Source organism: Leuresthes tenuis, unplaced genomic scaffold, assembly GCF_036924035.1.
Source record: "Leuresthes tenuis unplaced genomic scaffold, fLeuTen1.0.hap1 SCAF_12, whole genome shotgun sequence".
NCBI classification, from domain to species: domain Eukaryota; kingdom Metazoa; phylum Chordata; class Actinopteri; order Atheriniformes; family Atherinopsidae; genus Leuresthes; species Leuresthes tenuis.
In genome coordinates this window covers 16,045,906-16,073,044 of record NW_027325366.1, presented here as the reverse complement: position 1 = coordinate 16,073,044, position 27,139 = coordinate 16,045,906, and the positions used below count along the sequence as shown (strand labels likewise).

Below are 27,139 nucleotides of genomic sequence, written 5' to 3'. Positions count from 1 at the left end.
ACTGCTCTTATGTGCTGCCACACCTGCACAAATATGACCTTTGTGTAAGAGTCATCAGAAGAAAACATTTCCTACCTCCTCACCACAAAATCCAGCATTGAAAGTGTGCAAGTGAACATCTTATAGAACCCATTTGGGCCAAAATAAGCCTTCTGAAACAGGGTGCAGGATTTCACAAAAAAAACAAAAAGGAAACTTCTGAAACTGTTAAACACAGGTGGACTGAACAGGCTTCGAGTTCGTTTTACAGCAATTAAATACCAGCATTTTCTTACAGCACGAATATGCTCTTAAATTCACTTCAAATTCCAACTGGAGGGGAGCAAGCTGAAGGTTTTTGGCGTCTTGTCCCGACCCCAGCGGCGTGCTAAATCTGTGGACAGACCGGTCCATGAAAAACAAACAAAACCAGAATTCTTCTGCAATTTGAAAATGTCCGATTTTTTTTTATTTCTGCAAAATAAGAATAATAATAAAAAAAAAAGTGAACTGGAAGCTAAAAAGAATTTACAAGCTGCCATTTGTGCCAAAGGGTTCATGGACTGACCGTAAAACGTGGCCGAGCCTTCAGCCCAAACCCTTTTCTTTTCTCGTTACTCTCAAATGGTAACCGATGTGAATAAATAGTAATTGTGCTCAACATACTGAATTAATTTGCCATCTTCAAATGCAGATCTTTATGAAATCTGGACCCAAACAGGCAGCTGTTTGCCTGGGAACAACCTCTCCTCTAAAAAGGTATCAGATGGCTTCCGTGAGAAACGGAGCCAACGCTTTACGGCAAACATTGAAACTATATTTACATATCCGGTACTGAGAAGCAGCATCATTCATTCACAGTTGTGCGTATATGCCTCCTGCTCAGCGCTTGTCGAGCATCTCAGCGCCTCTCTTTGCTCACTTTTCTGGTCTCCACTAGCGCCTGAGGGAAATATCTGTCTGTCCAGTTGCAAAATGCCAAGTAGCTGTTAACTGTGTTTGTGTGTCTGCACGGTGGCTTTTTATAGCATTTTTGCTTCAATTGAAAGCCTGCAGAGAGTGAAAATATGCTGTGAGGGGAGGTGAAAGAAAAACAAAACAATAAAGTCAAGGATCTAAGAGCTAATTAATGAGCTCAGCCTTTGATTTGATGTTATCACAACAATATTGTATATTGGAACTAATAAAACCTCTACTTGTTGCTGCCATCGCTGAGCTTAACAGTAACCTGGGTGAAGGATCGGAGGACTCCTTCCACCACGGAGAGCATTTGACAGAATGGGAAGCAGATCAGTTTTCCCACCAACATGCGTCATCTCACACCAGGGGTTTCCAACATGCTAATTCGCAGACAGCGAAAACCGAGGTGGATGTTTTCCAGTTTGGCATTGCACGTATTTATGGGTCCAATAAAAGAGGCGGAAGAAAAAAAAAAAATCCCTCTCTTCTGTGGTTTGGAACACAGTAACAAAGTCTGAGGTTATTGTGATAGCCAGATCAAAAAAGGAAGAAAATATATAAAAATAGGGAGTTGTACACAAAAATTACCGCCTGACTAATGCTCGTTTATGGGTAATGGGAACAACTGAGCAGAGGAGACGATAGAGAGAGAAAAAAAAAAGGTCAATTTTCCAGCCTCTGATGCCTGAGGACTTACTGTGATCTGTAGGGATCAGATGACTGCTCATATGACAAAACACCACTGGAGTCTGACACACACAAGGTCTGCCCAGTGTGCAACTCAAAAACAGATTATCTGAAGTAGTGTTACCAGTTTGACACATGCAAGTAACAAAAGAGCCAAAAAAAACTCTTCTCAAACACCGCACTGGCATTTATCACAACTTTGTGTTGTGAGGATACGGAAATATGTTAATCTGCATCTAACTTATTTGTTTTTATGAGTTGCAGGCCAAAAGAGCTTATTCAGGAGGCAACACAAGGTCTGAAAATGGCTGATTAGACAATACTGTGCGTGCCGTGTTGTAAGTAAACAGAGCTCCGACAGGAGACCATCCAGGTTGACAAATATATAGGAGGCTCCTATCTTTTCTACAAGCCAGTCCTTTCAAGCCTCAACCTGAGACTCCCCATGGTTTCACATTGCCACACTCTGGATGGGGTCAAAGAGAGTTTGGAGGAACCGTCTTCCTTACCAAAAGATACCAGCCACTTCGTGGGAAATAGAAAATAAAATGCTGAAATCTATTGCAATTTCAAACTGTGCAATACTGTTTGCCAAATGGTTGATTAATTCTAATTGATGCGATGGGGGAAAAAAACATAGCTCTGCAAACACAAGCCAGAGGTGAAAAGAAATATAAAAATCCCAATTCAAATTACAGACAAATAACTTCCTGACAGACACCAAACTAAATGATTTTTCCGTTTCAATCGCTTCCCTGTGTTGTAACTGAAGTGGAATGATATGTTAAGATCTGCAGCACAATTATGAGGATCTGCAGGTGAATGCTGGACTGATCTGAAACCGCCTGAGTATAAAGCAAATAACATCAAACCTGTTCGACTTCTCCAACACAATGACATCAAAAAGGTTTAACAAACCCACCGCCAAAGCCTTAAATGAATGGGTGCGCACACACAATCAGAAGCATACCTTTATAACGAGGATCTTTAGCGCTGTCACGATCCGTAACAACCCATTATCAATCTTCATCTGTGGTTTTTCAAAGTCATAAAACTGTCTATTTAAACGGGCACACAGACGATCCCAGCAGCGCTGAAGAACTTACGCACAGTTTGAACAGGGGAATCAGCTGTGATTCAGGCAGGGGTGGACATCATTGTGTCGTACTTATCTGAGACAGTGCAGCCTCTGTGAGCAAGGAAACCGGGTGAGGCTGGCGTTTCCATCTCCAGCCGACTGCGGAGCACAAACATAACCCTTGTGTTGGCCTTTTACAGCCTGGCCAGCGTCAATGGTGTAGAAACTTTATTGGCCGCTCAGCATCGGTGCTTGTTTGGTTTCACAATCTGCCCACAGTTCACACAATACAAGAAGTAATGGCAGTGCCATATATATATAAAACAGTGGCGTACAGTGTCAGGATGAGTGAACCACACCCGCAATACTAACACACAAGCAAATGTGTTTGTGTCGTTTGCCTTAACCTGTGAACACCAAGACTTAATCCACTTAAAACCCACTTAAACAGCAAAATATATATATATATATATCTGTGGTAGATATATATATATATATATATATATAAGTGTTGAATATGAGGCTGAGCTGAGCAGCCAGTGCAAATTGTGTGGGAAACAATGCATTCCTTCAGGTAGTTCAAACATTTGGTTTGATCTGCAGCCAGAGATGCTATTGCATAACCCAAATCATGTAATAACACGGCAAAACGGCTCCCCTCCTTTATTGTCAAGAAGAGGTCCTTGACATTCCTTCATAGGATGATAAATTTGGATGTACCTGCCAATTCTGTCCAGCTTCCTTCTCTGGTTTGGAGAGCAGTCGGCCTTTGTCAATAATTTGCTTAATTAAACGTTGGAAAAGAAGGAGACTTTGGACCTCTCTCTGTGGGAGATCTGTTGCGTCAGACACTGGAGGTCACAGAGTAGTCATGGGTTTGTTTCTTCAGAAAAAGTGATACTGGTATCGCAATGTAAACAAAATCCATCAAAAGGAAGTACAAAAGTACAAGTACATAACTATCATCAGCAAAATACATATGCAATTACATGTTCTGACCACAACTCAGACCTACCCCTAAAACCTACTGCCATATGCTGTAATATACTGCCATATAGAACTGTAATATAGAGCTGCCATATGCTGTAATATACTGCCATATAGAACTGTCATATAGAGCTGCCATATGCTGTAATATACAGCCATATAGAACTGTCATATAGAACTGCCATATGCTGTAATATACTGCCATATAGAACTGCCATATACTGTAAAAAAAAAAAAACTAAAAAAAAAAACCTGGTGTGGTGCCTCTCTAGCTCAGTCAGAACAACAGGCCCCCCATGTGCAGAGGCAAGCTGGGGTTTAGTTCTGACCTCTCAAGATTTTTAACTGTATGTGCTAAATGTCACTAAATCCTAAACCACGTGACTTTAAAAAGCACAACGCAAATGTTTGCAACGTGCTGGGTTAAAACCATTTTTTTGTCAACATTTAATTTACCTCATGACATTAGTCAACGGCCTAATTACTATTATTATTATTTTTGTGCCAGGCATCATGCTGTCATCAGCTAAATTCCCACCAGTGTGCTGGTGAAGATAATAACATAATTAAGAAGCCTATAAAAAGACTGACTGACAGGCCATTTAGGGAAGATAAGACAAGACAGGACAGGACAGGACATCCACAGGCAAACCTGTCTTAAAAGCAGAATATTTTGATTCATTTAGTTGCCATTTGTCTGTAAGGGGGAAATACGTTTTTCACAAACAGCTGAATCTTTGATGTAGGATTCTGTTTTTGTCCACCTAATGAATGGAGACTAACTCAGTTCTTTGGCCTAACATCAGCATCCGTAGGATGTATCTGATCTACATTCACCTACTGGGCCATAAGTGTGTCCATCTGCCATTTGGTACCGAGCAGGCAATGAACGGTGGATCTTTACATCAAATGACATTTTATTCTTTTAGTTCCATTTCCAAACAAGGAAATAAGAACAAACAAACAAAAGACAACTGAGATTTCATGTGGCCAAACTAGCGCTGTGACAGAGGCGAAAGTAAACATTTCCAATATGTGTTCACGCATATCGTTCATCAACAACATTTGTTCATAAAGACCAAAGGTGAATGATAGGATGTCGCGGTCAGTTTATCACATAAGTGCCCCAATTGCATTCCACCACCGCTCATTACTTGTTCTGCGTAACACAAAGTTTAGGCTCTCCAGTGCATAAACCTTAGAATACACAGCGGAAAGATAAGACTCAACATTCTTGAGGTTGACACAATAAAATAAGCTGCGTGTGAGTTCTTTGGCAGCTACAATATAGCAGGAGGTGCATTATGATACAGTAAAATGACTAAATATCCATATTCTACTGTAAACCGTGTATAGTTTAAGGGTTACAGTCAGGTGTTAAGAAATTAGCTGATGGCATTTAGTATCTTTAGGGGAATCCTGGCATGTTCTAGTCTTTTCACTGAAGACAGCTGCAAGTTGTGCTTCTAGTTTGTCCATGAAGCTGAATTCTCAAATTGATTCACCCGCTAATTAACGTCACCCACTTCTTATAGACCCCGTGTAATGTAGGTGATGTTGAATCAAGCACTTTTGGATGCGGTGACTCATGTGCAGCACTCGAACGCTGTCATTTCCTGTGTGGCTGTTCGAAACGGACAGAGTTGGTTCAAATTAGCTGTGAATCATTGTCCCTGACGATGAATCAGATCCAGTGTGGTCAGTATTTCACCCAAAAGGTGCAAGATCTGCTCGCTCATGGTTGCGGTTCGTTATGTGGGTGTTATCGACCCCACCAGCACACTGCGCTGGGTTTGTCATCTAATAGTACAAATCTGATATTGAAGGTGTTTGTGACTCATAAAAGGTGTTTATCAAAGCAAAGGTCGCATGGCACAAGGCCACAGAGCATTGCAAGCGGTGGCAAGGCCAATACTACAACAACTCCACAGCTCAAGGGTTGGAAAAGACATTAAATAATTGTTTATGGCTGTCGTAAAACACAATCTTGTGTGGATTAAATGATGCTCTCAGCATCCAAAGCATCAGTCAATATCTGGGTCCAGATTCATATCAGGAGACATGAGCCTTGTCAACGGCTAAGCAGGACAAATCAATCCAAAGTCAATGAGGATTCTTATCTGTAATACTGCTGAATCAGTTTCTTACTAAAGCAAAAACAAAAAACAGGGCTGCGGCTACTCTTCTGTGACAAAGGTTTGTTATTTTATCATTTAATCAATTAGTTGTTCAGTTAATAAACAGTTAGAAGAAAGAAATGAACCCTTCATAAATGTCCAACCACCGAGCTGCCTGTTTTGGCTGAAAACAGTCCAAATATTCTCCTTCATAAAGACTAGTAGCTGACAACTTTTGCCGTTTCTGCCTTAAAATGACTTGAACACGAGATCAGCAAAATTGTTGCCGACTTATTTTCTGTCAAGGGACTACAGAACATGTCAAATGAACTGATCAGCTTTATCTTAGCATTCAAGTGGACAATCTTTCCTGGTTTTTCAACCTCACGCATGATGATGCAGCAACAAAACTGTGTAGTGTGAGGAAAATAAAGGAATAAAACACAAAGTGTTTGCTTTACACATGACAGGCCGCGTGAGCAGCAGTGTACATCACTGACAGTCGACCATCTTCACTCCTGCTGAAACAACAAACAGCAAAGCTGAGCGCAGCACCTGTCGGACAGGGTTTAAGGGAGTGGAGGTTGGACAAACACCAGGAGCAAAGACAGCTGATAGACAACTTTCTCCCTCTCTGGGGCTCATTTGCCTAGACTCTGATAAGCTGCAGGGCAATAAGCCATTGGCTGCATGTCTGCTGCCTTGTTTGGGATTTTCTACTCATGTTACTCTTTGTATGCCATCCCTCTGCATGAGTAATCAACGGCAACCGGGAAGCTCCACAGTCGTGCCCAGTGATAGATGTTTTCTTTTATTTTTTATCTTCGGTCGCTTTTTAGTAAAAAGAAGCGCTTTTACCAGTGAAAACATGCTGCAAAGACCAACGAGACTGACTCAAGAGCGAAAAAAAAAAGGAGCAACAGCAGCTACAGGATCACCTTCTGAGCGTGCAAGTGTTCATCAGCAAAAGAGAACATGTTCCCAAATGAGAAACAACTCCACAGCTGCTTACCGCAATCTAAACATTGAATCTCGCACACAAACAAACACGGGTGTACTGTGAAGACCACATGCAGGAGGAGAGTGTGCTGACAGGAGACTACAGACTATTAAAAGCTCCTTTACCGTGACTCCTGATACCATTCCGATCAATCCAGCTTGTCAAAGTGACCCCAAAGGTGCTAAAAATAGGACAGCGAGAGCGGTCTGAGCGAACCTCAAACGCAGACAGACACGGTGGCGAAAAAGCAGCGCCACAAAATGCTCCATAAGTTCAGCATGTCGTGTCGTCCGTTTCAGTTAGCTGCCATGAAAATCAGCATCATTTCCCACTGTTCGACCGCCATATTTAAACAAATAATGTGCCACCAACATCCTGGGGGCAAGGTTGCGCAAGAGAAGTAATGTCTGATGATACGCAGGGCACAAGATCTTTATCTTCAGGATTTATTAGACTGAATTGCACGCTCAGTGAATGATAACTGAAAAGTGGGTGTGCATTAAGACAGGCAAGATTTATTTGGAGTCCATCTACCCATGAACGGGCCTTTGTCATGACTGTGGTTTTGATGCCAATGTCACGGAGAGTGAGGAACGACAGTGTTGGGTAGATCGTGGGAAAAATGCTCTGGGAAGTCGTGTCAACATTTCAAAGCAATACCTCAAGTTAAAATTAAGTGCACAACTATGTGAGCACATTAACAGATAGAAAAAAAAAACAGAGTATGTGGCACAGCAAGTTATTTTGTGAGCTGAATGGACTCGTGAGCTATGAAGTGCCCACTCTGTATCTCGGTAAAGTTTGACAACATGCAGGTACTGCTGTTGAAGCAATTTTTTTATGCTTGCACAGCACAGTGGATTTACAGTGGAAGGACTGTACACGAAGCTCTACCTGGCTCCCTACCTGCAGGTCACCTGTGTGAAAACTGAACAGGTTGTTCAACATGCCTCTCAGTCCAGCGTGCGACTGAAACAACTGTCAAAATGAATAAGCAGAGGTGTAGAGCCATGAATTCAAACGGGGCTCTTTATGAATGAAACGATCACAAAGATCTTTACCACCAACCTAGACTCCATCTGAGAGACAGTGTTGTTTTCCAGTCACATGATTATATGTCCCACTGCCCTATTCTCTCAATTACACTTTAAAGACACAAAAGTACTGTGCTGCAGCAGATGTAAAACCTACAGAGGAATACAAGCATACTGAAAATAGCATTGACCTTTTTTTTAAAACAACAGCTTGAAACATGACTCACACGAGGACCCATGTGCTCTATGATACTATACAGTGCAGAAGTTACTTCTGAAGTTTCAACCATTATATCAGTTGAGCTGTGAATAGATCGTGGGGTGGTTCAGTCAAAGTAGAGTCAAAATATAAGAGGATCTCAAATCTGTAAATGGCAGGGATGGGCATCAAAATTTAAGTACCGACATTTTACAAGGCTAACAAGACAAAACTTACTTGACTGTTACTCTTGTAGACAAGTCTTGAAGATCTCCTGGGTGAAAGAGCTGGGCCTCCTTTAGTCCGAGCTTCCCGCAGGCCTTGAGGAAGACGTTAAGGTTGTCCTGGATAGAGAACAAAGCAGGGATGAGGGCTGTCCACCTTCTGAGGCAAAGAATAATCACTCAAGAATTCTCTGGCAGGGATGCAGCCTACAACTGATCGCTTCCAAAGTTCATGTCACCAGGGAGGCGAAGCAAACAGGGAGGAGCGTGTCTGCAGCAAATGAGAAGTGACCCCGAGCAGTGTATACACACACAAATACACATGGAGGAGGCTGCCTGACAGGGTCTGAGTGACAGAAGCACAGCCACCTGTGGGCCGGGTTAGGGTGGAGACAAAACCAAACCAGGAAGAATGACATCAGAGTCCCACCCAACCGGCTATGCAAGTACAAAAGTGACGCACTGCCTTCCGTCTGCCTCTCACACCCTGAAACTGTTCCCTCCCCTCCCTGCCAAGCCTATTACTCGAGAATACCTGTGGAATCTGTAGGGTGGTGGAGTATTTTGGATACATTTGGTTGCTATGAAACATGAGGCTGGGTGACAGAAACTGACAAATATTTCCCTGAAGCAACTCAAGAGAACATGGGAAGGGAGGGACAGTTTGTCTTCCAACACCGTGTCATTTTTTGTTTCACATTCCATGAAGTTTATCTTTGTGCACATGAGTTCCACAGATGTGTGAGTGCAATGTAGATCTATAAATGTACGCACAGCTCATACATTTAAAACAAATCTCCAGCCACAGAAGCCTGGTTCCTTTTTGGTGTTATGATTTTTCCAGTTGCGATCCCCACCGCCTTTTTTTTTTTTTTGCAAGTCTCTACTTCCCATTGGGACACTGCTGCTTTGAAGGGTTCTCATGCGATCACACATGGTTTCAGCATGGGCTGGAATAATTAAGGGGTAGCTATTTCTATATTTAAATGGCAAACATGCTTATTAACAAATGGTTGAGCGGAACTGACCTCTCAATAACTGAGATCCCTTGCTGACAGCTTCGTTTGTCCCTTAGCAGCACTTTGAAGGCTCTAGGTCACCGAGTCTTTCCCCCTTCAACCTGCTGTACGGAAGAGGTAGCGGTGCCGCAGCTAATGCATCATGGCACCTCTGATTTCCCTCTTCTCTTCACTGTCTTGATAGTACAAATGAAAACTGTTTTTCCATATTGATGCAGGTTAGCACCGACTCCGACCGATTTCTTTTCTCCCATCATTTGTCTTCACAAAAAGTCTTTCACGTGTACATTTCTTTGACACAAAATTTATGACCATCATTCAGTAAGAACAGCATGTACACAGCCAGAAATAACGAAGCATGTGTGACATTTCGCATGCTTTGCCTCGACTCAAGCATGCTCACCAAAAGGGTCGTACAAACAGCACAAAACCTTTTAAACTATCTTAATACTGTTTGAATACTTTCCATTTTGTACATGTTAGGCTGATGTTACAGTTACTCACCCCTCCTTTGAATTATATTCAGCCATTACTAATTCACACTGGGAAACAATTTTTCTGAGAGAAATATATAGTGGCCATGATAAAGTCTATTATCTCCTACCCTTAAAAGGAAATGGATCTGGTAAAGCCTCGAAATGCTGATACTAAAAGCTTAATTTGTTTTCCACCAAAGCATATGGTCTTGGAACTCAAAATCTGCTCATAATTAAAACAACTTTACGAGACAATCCTTCAATTTCGTGAAGGTTAGAAAATAATTGTCTTGGTTCAATATGGAAAGAATGTGAATGTTACATAAATCCTAAACCTAAACACATGTACTGGCCTTTTACTCAAATGATCCACAATCTCAACTATCCGATGCCACAACTTGAAGTAAAATGTAAATAAAAACAAAATACAAGTGGTTTTTTTTTTAAACAATCAATCTTAACTCTAAATTTGAATAAAAAGTTAAACAAAGGATGCTAGAATAGAGAGGCACATGTTTACCATTTTTGTTGCATCGCCTCTACGCTTAACAACACCAGTTGCTATAGTTAGGAAAGCTATATATATATCTAATATATATATATATATATATATATATATATATCTATCTATATATATAGATATATATAATATATATATATATATATATAATATATAATATATATATATATATAGATATATATATATATATATCTATATATATATAGATATATATATATATCAAGCTATATATAGCTTGATTAGATGATTTCAGCTCCCCAACAGTTCGGGACCTCCTCTGTTATATTTCATGTTTCATAATCCACCAAATGTTCAAATAATGAGCTGCAGGTGGGAAAATGTATCCCTCCACTCTTTGCTCGAAGAGCCATGCAATACGTGCAGAAGGTGGTTTGGCATTTTGTTGCTGAAATAAGCAAGACCTTCCCTAAAAAGCGACATCTAGATCGTGGCACATGGCTCACAGACCCATATATGTTGTTCAGAATTATTGGTGCCTTCGTGGATGTATAAGTTATTTATGCGATGCGCACTCCTGCATACTTAGTGCAGCAAACCCAAATTCATCGGGCCAGAGGACGGTTTTCACCTTTATCTCAGCACATCCTAAATAAGCCTGACCCAGTGTAAGCTGCAGCAGTTTCTGGACATTGTGTTTTTTGCTTGTATCTATTGATCCACTGATAAACTGATGTATTTACTGACAAACAGTTGTGTACCTGAGCGCATGCTACAGAATCATATCTGCCTTCAATACAGTGCTGCCTGAGGGTCTAAAGATCACAACCATTCAATATTGGTCTTCACCTTTGTCACTTCAATAAGAGGGGTTTCCCTGAATCTTTTAGTGACACTATGTACTTTAGATGATTAAATGCCCAAACTCTTTGTGATTTAAAGGTACATTCCTTTTTACGGGTAATCAGGGTCTTACCAGCACTAGAAAGTGATCAGAGTGCTGATCAGCAGAGTCGATCAGGAATAGTGTCAGACTTCTTGGATAGTTCATCCAATACGTTTTTTCCACTGAGTTGGAGAGCAACATTAATATTCTTTAGTGGAGAAAATTGTGGCAGGCAACGGTTTGATGCAAAAGGGATGTGGCACGAAATTCACTGTAGCGTTCACACAAGCTGCTGTGGCATTTTTGATGTTTGTATTGATTTAGGTGCCAAAAATGTGCTCTTCTGTGCCCCCCCCCCCCTTGCGAGTAATTCCTAGCTTAATTCCTGGTCAGAATTCCTCCCTTACACCGACTGCTAACAAGCACTACACACAACCCTAAATATTCCTTTAAAGTAAGAAATATACACACAGTGTGTCACAGAGCAGTGAAATCTCAAAGACTCATTGCTTCCGGGAAGTCATGTTTATTTGATATAATATTACTGGACTGTTACCAGTTAATCTAATTAGTAAATAGATTTTTAAAGTATTTTTTCCCCATCTTTTGTTGTCTTGAGGTTATTTGGTTTGTTTTTTGTCTTGTTTATCTGCTTCTTAGCAGGATTATTTAAATCAATAAAAAACAAGATTTTTTTAAATTTTTTTTTTTTAACCAGAGGTGGAACATGGACCGGTGGAGAGGTCAACAACTTTTCATATCAATGCAGAGCCAGATATGGATCGTGGATTTCTTTTTTTTAAATTTAGTTTTGGTGAATCTATGCAGTCTGCGGCTGCTTTTGTTCGAAATATGCGACTGGCACCAAATGTAAACTATGCACATATTTTGAAAAAAAAACAACAATATTTCTCAGTTTCAATATGTAATACAATATTGTCAAGGTTCTGTTTTCAGTTCTATAAATAACTTTAATGATTTGCAAATCATTGCGTTCTGCTAAAATCTAGATTAGAAACAACACTTCTTTGTAAACGGCATTGTAATCAAGAATCTAACTGTGTTCAGACATAAAACCTATGGTGACCACTGAATTTTATTGTCTCAGTTTTAATGAAAATCTTATTAAGGATCTCCAACCTTGGGGCATAGCATGTAAAACACACATAAAATGATACGTAATAGCTTTAGACATGAATGGCATTTAACTGCAAAGAGCATTAAAACGCCCTTAACAGTCAGTCCCAGAACACGCAGGCATAATGATGTTAAAGGAATGTTATACTGAATTGTGCCTGCACATAATCCTGCTAAATATGCTGTACCCATCCAGCAGCCTCTAATCCTCTCATGCAGACTTGAGGACCCCCGAGTTAAGCACTTCACACCATAAAACAGGCCTCTTACGGTGTCTGATAAAGTATAAAAAGATCTTCATCCTCACATGGTCACATTGTAGTCTCTCGTTTGCTTTCACTGTACTCTACCCTCATGTGACTCCTGGCAATGATTTAAACAGCAAAAAGCTATGGTTAAAATATCAGGCTACGTATTATGAAATTCTGAGACAATAAACAAAGAGGAGATGGAGTACTTGAAATAGGACCTCTCTTCGAACAGGTCAAATAAAGATCCTTAGTGTCCTATAAGTCAAATCCAGTCATAACATGCCCCCATACAGCATAAATATAATAACAAAACATGGACAAATGCCTGTCTTTGCAAAGATTATTGCACAGAAATTTAGATGAGTAAAGACACCCCCAGGGCCACTGAAATTCCTTGTTTATCTCCTCCCCTTGGTACCTCAACTCACAGAGGAGTTGGTGTATGCAGCACCATACCAATTACTGTGTATTTATAGTGGGCAGCGACCGATGGAGGCTGGACCTGCCCAGCACCGCTAAAAGCAGAACTAGGCCCAAACCCGGGGTGCTGTGACCCAAACCCACAGCTCACAGGCAGAGAAGTGTGCTGACATGAGAAAAATTCCGTTGGACACAAGTGAAACCAAAGAAAAGGCCCAGGTCTAGAGCCAGTGTCGTAAATATTCTGCAAAAACAGAGATTTATGTTTATTTTCCCCCCCTCATCCCTCTAAAGGCTTTTTTCTCTGCCAGAACTGGAAGCTGGTATCGATTTAGAGCAGTGAAAATCGTTCAGATAGCAACACTTAAGACTATTACGGAAGAAAATGTTCATATTTGAGCGCTAATGAGGCATGTTAGCAAAGAGCCTTTAATTCAGCAGGGATTAAAGCTGTACTGAATCTACATTACAATCTGAAAAAGCCCCTACAACTTTCCTCTCTCTCTCTTACAACTTTGTCCACTGGATTTTACCTTTTCTTTTCAGGATTCAGTAGTAAAAATACAGCATTTTCCAGTTTATTCTTTTCCTGCTACATCCAGCGGCGATGGATACCATATACTAAGAGAAAAAATATGTAATATTCCTGGCAAAGGGAGACAAATGCATAAACATATCTGCTAGACTTCTTGACTGCCTTGAGAAAAAAAAGGCTCTTCTCACAGCACAGTGAGAGTGAAAGATGTTTGCTGGGAGAGACTTCCACCTCTCCACATGTGGTTGGCAGTAACTGGTAGCCTCAAGCCAACCAGAAGCCTTTTCGCATTTGCAGGAGAATTTATGATCAGGTGGTTTCAGGTTTGTGTCCAAGTCTCAGAAATACCACACATGTGCTACTGATGGAGGAGATACTCATTACCTCAGCAGGTGCCCGGCCAATTCTGTGAGTAACGGTGAACAACAAATGGCAAGACATTTAGTTCATGTCACAACATGACACAATAGGATGCTAGTGTTAATTTTGAGTTCATTTTACAGTCAACTTGTCATTGTTAAACGTGTTCAGTGTTAAAGAGCCTACTGACACACACGCTTCGGTTACCGTTCTCTATAATTCAACTTGACAGCTGGACCCAATTACTCCTACAAAAGAGAGCCTTGCGAGGGATAGGTTTATGAAGGGTTTTTTAAACCTCTACTTCCCAAGAACTTGTTTGCTGACACTCCCAAAAACATCCATCCCAAGTAAGCCAACGTGGTCCAAAAAGCCTGGACTGAAAGATGCTCAAATGTGGGAGACCGTCTGGCAACACTGACTCAACAGCAGGTTTTTCAGAAACCAAACTCTGCCCGTGTCTGATGTTCATCATCACTCGATCAAATAAAACCAATTATCTTACCGGCACAAAGACTTTTTGTCTTACAGGGTTTTGAGTGAACACAGCCTCAGGCGTGGAGGAGATCATATTTAGGATGTTGCCAGCACCCTTTCAAGCTGCTCCTCGCTCACCGAACTTATTAGTATGGATGGATATGAGGATCGACAAGTCACTGAGGCAAACACTTTCCTTTCGCTGGCAGGAAAGCCTCAGACCTGTCACCATTCAGCTCAGCTGAACCGCAAACTGCTTCGTCTCATGTCTTAAACACATACTACACAACAGATGTTTCCCAACATTCTAAAAAAGCTGCAATAGATGACTAAGTATCCAATATAAGCAAAGGTGAGCCTTTCCAGCTATGTGCAAGGACCTGTTTGAAAGACAATCGGCTGACTGAAAAGAGAAGAGGACTTACCAGTCCAGCAATAGGTGTTGGCAGCCGGTTAACCCTTTTGATGATACCTGGCTTGATCTTGTTGATTAAACTGCGAGTAAAAAAGAAGAGAAGGAGAACATTAGGGGAAGCGAGGGGAGAGGTGAAAGCACTTGGTTGGTCAATGGCTACAAAAGACTGAACAAGACTTCCAAAGTCCCGGTGTTGTGTGTTAACAACTTGGTTTAATGGTGACCACCTGTTTCAGTTTATTAAATCACCAGCGCTGCAACATGTTGTAAACAAAAAAAACGGGCCGTCTGCCTCTAAAGCATTTTTCTCCACTTCTGAAACAACCTCAGACGAACCTCGAATAACCACATGTAAGCTCAGAAAGCCCTAATGGTTAAAAGGTAGAGGCTGATGGGGGTTTTTTTTGGTGCCATTGAAAGTGCTTTAAAACAAATTTATAGTCCAAGTCAAGAGGTGGTAAATAAACCACAAGTGGACAATGGTGATCATTTTAAAAACTGCCGTCTTCTGTGAGTAAAAGTAGTTATATCACCGTGTAGGAACAGGTAGCTACAGTGTTGCATTTATATGTAAAAATATTTAAGGACTTGCATTAAAATACACTGACTGGACCAAAAATACAACGCAGTTTTGTTCAAGTTAGTTTAGAGCAGTGTTTCTCAATTCCGGTCCTCGTGACCCACTGCCCTGCATGTTTGAGATGTTTCCCTCCTCCACCACACCTGATTCAAATGATCAGCTTGTCATCAAGCTCTGCAGTGGCCTGATAAGGAGCCATTCATTTGAGTCAGGTGTGGTGGAGGAGGGAAACATTGAAAACATGCAGGGCAGTGGGTCATGAGGACCGGAATTGAGAAACACTGGTTTAGAGTATTTGAGCGTTTTTCTTGTGTTTATTCAGTTTTTATTCAGTTTCACGAACAAGTGAGGGACAATGTTCAAGTTTCAGTACAATAAGCGCCAAATCAATTGAAATGACAGACCACTAATAGAGCAGGTGGAGCCGTACAAAATAAGTGCAGAGGTGCAAGTAAGGGCATGTTAGATGTGTTAAGAGTGTTGGAGGTGTCAGGAAAGGAGTTGATGAACAGCTTCCTGGAGATAGTGAGGGATGCCACTGCTCTGATAGCATTTAGTACCTTGGTCAAGAGGGAGCATAAGCCTCTATGAATGAGTTAAGATGACAGGATGCAGACCCCACAGTCACTCTGTAAGCAAACAATGGTTTCTTGAATATAATAGAGGTAGCAAAGGGTAGCCAGATAAGTTCAATGAGTCAAGGAGTTACATGTGTCCCTTTTTGCTGTTCAAACACTAAATGCAATGCTGCATCATCTGTAAGGGTTTCACAGCGTAAGCTGGGAGATCTGCAAGAAGAGTGTTGCATTGAAGAGATAACCGTGGCCTTTACAGAGGGTTAGGTTGCATAGTGAGTCAGAAAGGGCCTTATCTTTATTATGTTCGAAAGACGAAAGTGACATGACTAAGAAACAAATGCAACGTGGTCAATAAAGACAACTGGTCATTATTCATGAAACCCAGGTTTTATGCAACCACTGTTGGACGGACAGCCAGGGAGAAGAGAGGCTTTTAATGTTGGTATAGTGGATAGAGTGACTGGATGGGATGACCAATAAATCAGTCTCAGACAGGTTTAAGGACAGGTAGATATGTCAGAGAAAGAAACTACAACATTTATACCTAGTTTTAGTCTTCAGTTCATCATTAGTTGACTACTATAATATGAAGCTGAGTGGGGCTGGAACAAATAATTATTTTCATTAAGACGACTGTCTTCAGAGCAGTGAAAGGCACCTAAATTTAGGGAATCAAACGTCTTCTTCTCCAAAACTTAAAGGCATACGATTTACTGGAACGCAAGACATTAAATCAGCCACAAAGTCCTGCTTTGAGAAGCAGGAACAATCAAAAATATCAGTTTCCCAATCCCCCAAGAAATGGTTAATCAATGAACACATTAGTTACTGATTAAATCTCAACTTATCAACTTATCTCAACTTATTACTTCTCCAATTAATAGCGGAACAAACTCTCAAATAAAGCAGGAGTGCTCTGATCTGTATGGCAATATCGAGTAACGATCTTTGTTGTTATATCAAGGTCTCGATTACTTGTTTAAAGTAATAAAAAGGGTGCAACTACAGCATCCCACAATAAGTAAAGCTCAACATGAGGTGAAACGATTTCTTGAGGCTGCAGACTGTAGGCGGATGGGATAGGCTGACAATAGATGTAAAGAAAGAATGTAAGGGGCACTTGGGTTCATGTAAGCCATTTAACAGTGAAACAATAGAGCCTCATGAGATAACACACACTTAAAGCTAAGTAGGATATAATCATGTGTGTGACCGACACTAAACATTCCTTTCCTAGCAAGAAGTTGTGATAACCACAACACAATGGCAACCGAGGCCATGTTTCTAGGTGAAGGTGATTTAATCTGTCTTCCTCTTCCTCGTGCTGAAAAAACACAGCTCCCCAACGAAAGTGACCGTTTTGTTCTCCAAGATCAAGTAAACACTGGAGTCAGACTCAAATGAGTGTAGAAATGCTTCTTTGAACACATGCCAATAGAGGTTTGGAAGATTCTGCATCGGCCGCTGGTAATTACAGCCTCCTGCTGATAAGTGCAAATCACACCACTGTGTCCATCTAGCATTTTCCTCACTCACTCACGCATAACACACACCCTTGATCTGTGAAAAGATACCGTTCCACAACTCTTACAGTAGAAGACCAGTTAATCAATGGATAAACAAATGCTGCATGGATAAATTTGCTCCTCTAACTCATCAAAACTCTTGATGCACTCAAGCTAATGAGAAAGCAGTATTCTATAACTATTCACTGTGGTTTCAGTGGCAAGTTTACCATTCACTACACAGCTTCTTATTAAAGTAAGGATGGTCCAATCCACAGATCTGTAACATGTGTCAAGCGGACAACACAACTCCTCTTAAAATAGATCACATCACTCGAACAAGACACTACAGGGAAAAGCTGACAATGATAACAGCAAATGACTACATTATACAGTCTGTATCACACTGTCTGGAAACACTGGATCACTTGATGTGACTAACAAACAAACAGGGACCTGGCAGGGGGTCTGCCTGGGAAATATCAGTAACACTTACGTAGGAGTCCAGACCAGGAGGAGAGCAGAGGGATTCCTTGTGAATGACTGGCTTAGGAGAGGTGCCTGGGAAAAGCAGGGTACTTACTCACACAACAGAACGCCATTCTCCAGCGCTGATCGGAAGTCGTTGCTCCCAAATTTTTTCTTGGTTACTGCCTGGAAAGAAAAAAAAAAAAAAAAAAGAAAAGCGACACAAGAACAGTGAGCAAAACAGCGAGAAGGGTTGGGTGAGGAGAGGAGAGGAGGCGTGTGGTGGGTTGACTGTGAAGAGGGGTGGGGAGGCTACAGAAGAAAGGTAGGATGTTGAGAACAGTAGCAGAGGAAGTCAGAGGTATTTCCTCCTGAGTTCCTACACTGTCTCTGTGGGGTAGAGTTGAGCACAATTCTTCAGGTATTCCTGAGGAGGTCCCAAGTGGCTTAGTTGTTCCTACTTTAGTGCTGAAAGCAGCTGGTAAACAGGAGAGCCGTGTTAAAACTGTGCTGAAGCCAGGCTGCACAAGCTGCGAAGGCTATAGGAGCATCTGGAGCGCTGCAGTAACACAGCTCTGTGTTCCAGCCTCATGCCTTTCCCATGATCTCAAACCACCACTGCAGAAACACCAAGAGCCATTATGTAAGCAAAGGCACTCACTGCATGCATGACCGGCAGTCTTATACACTTAAACACATGCACATATACAGTACAGAGAAAGAAATAAACAACCGTGATTCTATTATGAAGCTTGTCATACATTCTGCGCTCCTTTATGCAACCTGTACTGGTTCTACAAGAAAACATTACTAACATTTCTCGTGTTTTATGGTGCAGCTGTAAGTTTGTTATCAGATATCAAGTTCATGCCAATAGCCACTCCTTAACTGAACTTCCTGCTCTGTCCAGTTAGAAAGTTTCTCCATCAAATACTTGACCAGCCTGTATGTAAAAGCTGCTAAATCTAACACGGAAAACAGGCTGTACTCTGCACAACTCTTTAGATATGGGATTAAACTGCATCCGGGTGACATTAAAATATATGGTTTTAGACAAAAATGCATGGATGTATAATAGCTTTGCTCTCTAAATAAAAGTAATAAGCGAAAAAGTTCAAAAATGCCTTTTCTCTTGTCCAGCTGACTAACATTGAAAAGGAACAGAAGAATCTGCGAGTCAGCACTTAATCCGACAGATTCTTGGATGCGAGTGTCCTCTCTTTGAGTTTAAGTGATCCAACTTACATGTAACTGAAGTCCGTTGAGGATATGCTGCAAGATTATCCGTGAACGCGTAAACAAAAAAACTCGGTAGAAACCTCTCTGGCAGAGCTTATGACTGTTTAATTCAGTTTTACTCCTATACCTGTGGTGTAAATTCACAACAAAGGTCATGTTAGGGCACTTAAACAAAAAAAAAAAGCAGTCAAGTTCAATTCAAGTTCAGTGAGGGAGCATGTCCTGTTAACATTTAGGAGTTCCTCAACTAAAAACAAGGTTTCATTCATGAGGATACAGCGCAAATAAAGACGAATAGGTTATGAACCATCAACGCACCGAGAGCTTCATTACTCTCTTGTACACTATTGTGACTCATTTTTTTATGTTGTTTTTAAAGAAACAAAACTCTTAGTTATCATTTAACATTTTCAAAGTGCATTTGTTTCCCACAACAAGTAATATTGGTATTTGCACAACAGAAGCGTATGTTGTTAGCATGTCAGGAGTGTTATTCGCCCACTACCCGTTTAGCACTACCTATTTGAAAGGAGTTACATTTTTGGAGCGCTGTCATTTATGAGTGCTCGGAAAATCCCAAAAATGTTTGATGGGATTAAGGTGTGGAATTCCTCCCAGCCAAGAAAGAAGCCGAATATTGTTCTCTGCAGTATCTTTCTAGCCTGAGCCACCTGTGGCCGGGCACTGTCACACTGAAACAGGGCACCACCTTATGCGCCGGATGAAAGGTTGGACTCTCTGCACCGTTTCATCACATAGGCATTCGAGATTTCCTCCAATAAATCAAAGGTCAACACGCGGAGCGGCAGTAACGTCGGTCATCTGAATACTTTCTCTTCAGAGAGAGCAAAGACGGGCTGAAGAGGCCCGACATCTGTAGATGCAACAAACTTGGACCGTAGCGCGGCATCAGTGCCAAGTTTGTTGCATCTTCCATCATTAGTGGTTCAGCAGAAGTTTATGATGGCTGACGTAAGTTAATATGTTAACCCTGATGAGTGTTAGAAACACTTGGCTGATATAGCCAGGGTCCATCTACAACAGTCCAACTTACATAAGAAAAATAAGGTGCTGCAATCACACACAACAGGAGACTTGTATCTGTTTTGCTCTCTGGGTTTCTTCTACCTTGGCTATCCTCATGCATGCTAACGGCTTTGTCGCTCTGTGGTTCTTCTCGGCCGTTACATTGTTTAGTCATGTGAGATAGATTTAATCTTTTGGTCCTTTTATAGCTCTGAAACACAATCTCCATGGGTGGTAAAAGGGTTTGTCAACTCACTTGAGGGGTAAGCACTGCTCAACCAGGGACGAATGAGTTAAAAAGTAAAAACGTGCTCTTTAAAAATGTGACTGAATGAGGGTTTGATCTAATTTACATTTCCAAAAGGCCAAATGAGCTCATATATTACACTGTAAGAGTAAGTGATCAAAAACCTACATGCACACAGTCAGACACAAAGCAAAACAAGTCGGGCAAGTCTAACCAACCACATTGGTCAGATGGGCCTCGTTTCTATGAAAAGGAAAAGGGACAAAAGCCGAGACGTCAAGCTGACATGAAAAGATAAGTACAGGGCATCATTATGGACAGGACAGGAGAAACCACAACAATTTGACAGAATGGAAGCCACTATTATTATTTTCAAACAATGGGCGTTACACCTCACAACACACCCTGGGCAACCTGAGATGGCAAAGCCTCGAATGCTCATCATTCCAAGACCATTAGAGCATGCTGTAGGATGATGAATTCAATTGAAAGTTCTCACACGCCTGTGTTTTTGTTTTTTTTTTGTATTTGCACAATGCGATCAAACCATTACTGGGGGCAGATACGCGTTTTGTGTACAAAACATGCCGAGCTCCTTGGCCTGCTCCTTTTTCCATTGACAAAAATATAACAATAACCAGATGCTTAAAGCAAAAAAAAAAAAAAAAAAACAGGAACACAGACTGACATGCAAAGCGGCAAACATGCACACGTTCGCACGGAGCGAAAAACAACATTGCAATGCGGTGTAATCAGTCAGGTGCTGCCTTTGGCAGATGAAATCCTGACCCCTGCTGTTCCATAGATGTGGGGGCAGCAACTGGGATTCACATTCATGCAAATAAACAATACAGCAGGAAACGGAACAGCAGTGATTCCACCTTTCATGCCATTTCCAAAGCGTGCCATGATGGTATCATTTGCCCCTCACAATTTCTTATCAAACCTACATCAGCCAATCAGAATGAATAGAGCAATTAAGATATAATATCTCTCAACCCAAGTGTGGGATCCACCTTGACACTAGCACCAAGTTAGATGTCACAGAGTACCATTCTCCTCCAATGTCTCTATTAGAGGAATTAACTCCACAAATATCCAACCTGTGAGGCTTTTTTTTTTTTTTTTTTTTAATTCTCCTGTTGAACCTGCCATGTGGGACCATAGCTGTGAACAACATGCTTGTTGAGTGGAGGCCTTTTCAAAAACAGCTTGCCTTCCTGAAAACCCACCTTCGCTCCCCTCAAGAATGTGCTGCTGATAAGTTGGAGCGAAGTTCCAGTAAAAGACAGAAATGTGGTTCTCGGAGTTTATTGCGGGTTATGAAAGAGCTCCGATACTTGTGTGGAATTAATTACTGTTATTGCAGTCACCCAAGAATGGTATCTTGGTAGAGCATAAATAATCTGAGGGTCCATCACCACAGTTACTGTTTATTCATGCTGGGCACTGAGGCAAAGCTTTATTTCGAGGTTTGTGCCGAATACGGGTCAGCAGAGGGCAAATGGGACAATATTCAAATATTTCAGGAAAAATTCTGACTCAAGAAAAACATACTACTGTGGCAGCCATCAGCATCGTCCCCGTTGACATGATGCAGTAACAGAGGTACGCTGACGTGTGCTTTAAGTGAATGACTTGTGGAGTCAAGGCTTCCTTCATGTCAGTCCAGCTGAACGCACGTGGCCTCCGTTCTAATTGCATTCTGTCCAAACAGTCCAAAAGACCCAGAATAGGGGCAGAGTGAGTCGACCAACAATCAGTCCAGCCTCAAAGCTTCTAGTATGGCAAACAATGCAGCATGAGTCTCAGACGGTAGGAGTGGTGGCTGCCGAACCACCGGCCAGTTAACTTACTGAAATACATTTTAAAAATTTAGAAAAAAAAAAACTAACAAAAAACTCAGATGTCTAAAGTCAGTGATCAACCCACAGGCCTCACCACTGTTATCGGGAGTACTTTGCAGCAAAAGCGACACTTAAGAACTCAGACTGAACGTGGATGATGTTCAGTCTGATTTTAAAGGTAAACATGTTTCAGTTAAAGTCTTGAGTAGCAGTTTTCCACAGCTCAGGTCAGCAGGAAAGCTTTCATTCCACTCCTCTCTAGGTAATTAACAATAAGGAGCAAACAAACAAACAAAAAAAAAAAGCCTAATGAGACTTAAACCTGCATGTTCCTACATTCTAAATAGGCACTCTCTAACATAACTCCCAAAAGTGTAAAATAGCGTTTCCTCAGCATACACCAAAACAACAAGGAAGCTTGGACTGGGTTGAGGATTGCATGACTGCAACAACAGGACTAGTAACAAAACCTGAGGAAATTCACCAGATAGTGTTACCTTAGAACATCTGCTTTGTTCGTGACAATGTGAAACACAGAGTCACGCTTCTCATCCAGACACACACACACACACACACACACAAAGCCATAGCATCAAAACTGGGGTTGAAATCTTGCACAGATTAAAGCCTGTGTTGTTATCCGACCTAAAAGGCAGGCAGACAGTCGAAGTGAAGCTCTGCTCCAAACCTGCTTCAAGAGGAATTTCCAGTCATCTGGATAATACCTGCAGGCACTGTGAGAAAAAGCATGTCAATCAATTAGTGTAAACAGAAGAGGTGGCACAAAAGTGTCATGGTGTATCCTGGACATGGGATATTTATTTATTTTATGTCTTTTTGAGAGTGGCATGTCAAAGTTCAGGTCAAAGTTTCTTCCTGCTGTGAACAGTGGCGCATGTCTAAAAAATAAAAAGAGCTCGAAAGCAAACTTTGAACACGGTCAGTATTAAGTAAGAGTCTTTATGGCTAGAATCATAGCTCATAAATATCCTTTTATATAAAAATAAGATTTTTTCTCCTTTCTATCTGGGGGACGTTTGCCCATTCTTCCAGGAAAAGGCGTTTTAACTCTGCGAGATCCTTCCGTCGTCATGCAGGCACCGGAGTCTGCATTCTGATGGTGTGAGAACATAGCAGTTTCCTATGCTCGTGTCTCCTGAGCTAGTTTATTATTTTTGTTTTGGTTTTGGTTTTGAGGTGCTTAGGATCATTATCCTCTTGTAGAAACCACGACCTTTTCATCTTAAGCTTCTTTCGAGTTGTTATGATGATTGCTTCCAGAAATTGTTGGCACTAGGTTTAATCTTTTTTTTCCCCCTAAATCAGAGAAATATTCCACAAACCGCAACACAAAGCGTACTCAATCCTCCTCTGTGCTTGCAGCAAGTCATCAGCCATGACATGTTTAGATGTTCTTTGCAAACTTTTGATGCTGGACTTTAAATAGATAACTCAGTAGTTGCTTATGCTGCTGATTCCTTGGTACAAGGAGTCAGAGTATCTCCATAGCTTTCTGCATAACTCCTTTGTCCCTCAGGCCATCAGGCTGTACATCTCCTCCCTTTGGGGGGGGGGGGGGGGGGGGTGTTAACAGGTAGCAACCAACCACCTCATCATAGTAAACAGTTGCTGTTTTTCCTTTTATTCAACAGCAGTGGCGTGCACAGACTTTTTGAAGGGCAGGGGGCGGAAAGAAAAGAAAAAAGGGCACTACTGCGTCCTCACCACTGTAGAGGGCTCTTTAGCACGCGTTTTGGCTCCAGAGGGGACACTTTAGCACGCGTTTTCGGCTCCAGAGGGGACACTTTAGCACGCGTTTTCGGCTCCAGAGGGGACACTTTAGCACGCGTTTTCGGCTCCAGAGGGGACACTTTAGCACGCGTTTTCGGCTCCAGAGGGGACACTTTAGCACGCGTTTTCGGCTCCAGAGGGGACACTTTAGCACGCGTTTTCGGCTCCAGAGGGGACACTTTAGCACGCGTTTTCGGCTCCAGAGGGGACACTTTAGCACGCGTTTTGGCTCCAGAGGGGACACTTTAGCACGCGTTTTGGCTCCAGAGGGGACACTTTAGCACGCGTTTCGGCTCCAGAGGGGACACTTTAGCACGCGTTTCGGCTCCAGAGGGGACACTTTAGCACGCGTTTCGGCTCCAGAGGGGACACTTTAGCACGCGTTTTCGGCTCCAGAGGGGACACTTTAGCACGCGTTTCGGCTCCAGAGGGGACACTTTAGCATGCGTTTTGGCTCCAGAGGGGACACTTTAGCATGCGTTTCGGCTCCAGAGGGGACACTTTAGCATGCGTTTCGGCTCCAGAGGGGACACTTTAGCACGCGTTTTGGCTCCAGAGGGGACACTTTAGCACGCGTTTTGGCTCCAGAGGGGACACTTTAGCACGCGTTTTGGCTCCAGAGGGGACACTTTAGCATGCGTTTTGGCTCCAGAGGGGACACTTTAGCACGCGTTTTGGCTCCAGAGGGGACACTTTAGCACGCGTTTCGGCTCCAGAGGGGACACTTTAGCACGCGTTTCGGCTCCAGAGGGGACACTTTAGCACGCGTTTCGGATCCAGAGGGGACACTTTAGCACGCGTTTTGGCTCCAGAGGGGACACTTTAGCATGCGTTTTGGCTCCAGAGGGGACACTTTAGCATGCGTTTTGGCTCCAGAGGGGACACTTTAGCATGCGTTTCGGCTCCAGAGGGGACACTTTAGCACACGTTTTGGCTCCAGAGGGGACACTTTAGCACGCGTTTTGGCTCCAGAGGGGACACTTTAGCACGCGTTTCGGCTCCAGAGGGAAGACTTTAACATGCGTTTTGGCTCCAAGGCAAGTTATGCGGGGGGTAGTGATCAAATATGATATTATGTATCATTAAATAAGCAATCTGGAGATCAGTTCACTTTGTGATCACTATTCAAAGTTGTGAAGTTGCATAAACGCGGCCGCTTGTTCCTCATTGTCATAATAGTCACACTTGGCAGCTTTCAATTAACAGGAGTCTCCATTCTAGAAGCGCGCTCTGCGGCCGCAGGGCGCAGCACCCTGTGCTGACAGCCGACCAGCTCAGATGGGGCCTATGTTCACAGCCATGGCAGCTAATGCAGGAATGTGTTCATGTGACAGGCTCCAGACCATTTAGTCTAGTTTTTAACAACACCACCTACCTCGCCATGCACACATGCCTCTGTTTAAAATGCTGTGAAGCCAGGCAGCTTGTTAATCATTCAGTGGCAGAATTCAACAGCTGCGGGAAAATAAAAACTCTCTTTTCAAGGGTAACCGCTGCCCTCGTGCCAGAGTGCGGTTTCTTGTTGTTCTTTTTGTTCCACTGTGCCAAAAGTCTCATACGGATCCTTTTTTTAAAATTATTTTGACGCCACAGCTCCGCGGCCTTTACCGTCACCTTGTCGTTCAGCCCTTTCCTCCTGCCCCCCCACCCCACCCCAGTGCGCAAGCCGAGCCACCACAATGGGCCAGTGTGCGAACGCGTGAGAGACACTGATGTCACATCGAAAGCATTCAGATTCACCCCTCATGAAATTAGAACAATATTTGTTTAGTTACAGCCGTGCAGCAGCTCCACGCCACCATGCTGGGAAGAGAATTTGCGAGACAAAAATTGACCCGCTTGTTAGGAGAGAAAAAGGAGTCAGAGTTTGGCTGGAGGTTGGGGTGGAAACTTTACATAATACAGCATTTTAGAAATGAAATTAAGCCGCTGTTGAAACTTCTGGTGGATAGTTTTTTTTGTTGTTGTTGAACAAACTGGATAAAAAAAAATGCTCTCAGAGAAAAGCATCGCTCAAAAATATCCAGAATCTGTCATCATATGCGCTATGACATGCAACACCTTTTAAAACATCTACTCAATGCGTGTCAAAAAGCCAGATTTAAAAGCCCAAACCCAGTCATTTTGTGAGTCTGGTTCCAACTTTGGCTGGAACAGAGGCGAAGCAGAGGCAACTTATGTAGAATTTGCTCAGCTGCTCTGCAACTGGAGCCTCAAAGCCATCGGAACATGAAAGGACCGATGAGCAGGTCTCTGCAAGATCCGACAAAAGACGCAGCAGACAGGAGTAATGATGAACAGGGTGAAAGCGATGCATGTGTACTCTGAGATAAGATAAGAGGGGGGGCACGGAGAAGCCAAGTTATTTCTAGTTTCTATAAGAAAAGGCTGATCTCACTGGTTACCTGAGACTCGAGGTCAAAAGGTAACACATGCCTCCAAAACATATGTTAAAAGCCCAGCCATAAAGCTGCCTTTCAGTAAAAAAAAAAGAGGATGTTTTGAAAGATGAAACTCGGTGTAAGCCAATCACGACATAACCTCCGGTTATCATTTGTTAAAAGGACACCTTTCCACCTGACCTGTAACTTGAGCAGCACTTTGAAGAGTTCGCAAAGTTTGAGATAGTTTGCACTCACCTCGATCCATCTCTGCGCCTCCAAGTAGGCTTCGTCGCAGCTAACGGAGGACTGCTCGCGCCACTCCATCCCAAAGCAAAAGCGTATTATCCGTGCTCCACCGGGCGGGCCGAGTCTGTTGGAGTCTGTTCCTAGTGGCCCGGCTCAAAAGACGCAAACACAATGATCGCTATCAGAACGGGCGACGCGTACAAGTAGAGGGCAGGTGAGCTTTATTCAGTCACATTACTCATTCCTAAGTACATAAATACGCCTCCTATTATTCTTTTCCCACCATCTCACAATCGGGTGAATGCAAGGTGTAACAGTGATGCATTCTCTGTTGCTGCTGCTTACCTGTTCTTTCATCCGACACACCTGCGGTTAGTTTCTTTTCAGTAGTTTCACACTCCACCTTCAAAGCGTCGAGTCTTCAAAGTCAGCCGGAGCTCGTACGGACAAGAGAGATACTCGTGTTCCAAAATGTAAGGCACTAAGAAGTGGAGAGCTGCGAGGGAGGT

The 27,139-nt window shown here is 42.4% G+C and overlaps 1 protein-coding gene across 1 annotated transcript in view; it reads right to left on the bottom strand.

Annotated features, from left to right (window-relative positions):
- lmo7a (LIM domain 7a) overlaps window positions 1-26,760 on the bottom strand; it is a 52,698-nt gene extending 25,938 nt beyond the window's left edge. Inside the window, 4 exon segments of the mRNA XM_072396629.1 lie at window positions 8,279-8,385; window positions 14,730-14,799; window positions 17,966-18,036; window positions 26,583-26,760. Of these exon segments, the coding sequence (XP_072252730.1) occupies window positions 8,279-8,385; window positions 14,730-14,799; window positions 17,966-18,036; window positions 26,583-26,708 (374 nt within the window). The 5' untranslated portion in view covers window positions 26,709-26,760.
- Window positions 26,761-27,139: the final 379 nt, after the last annotated feature.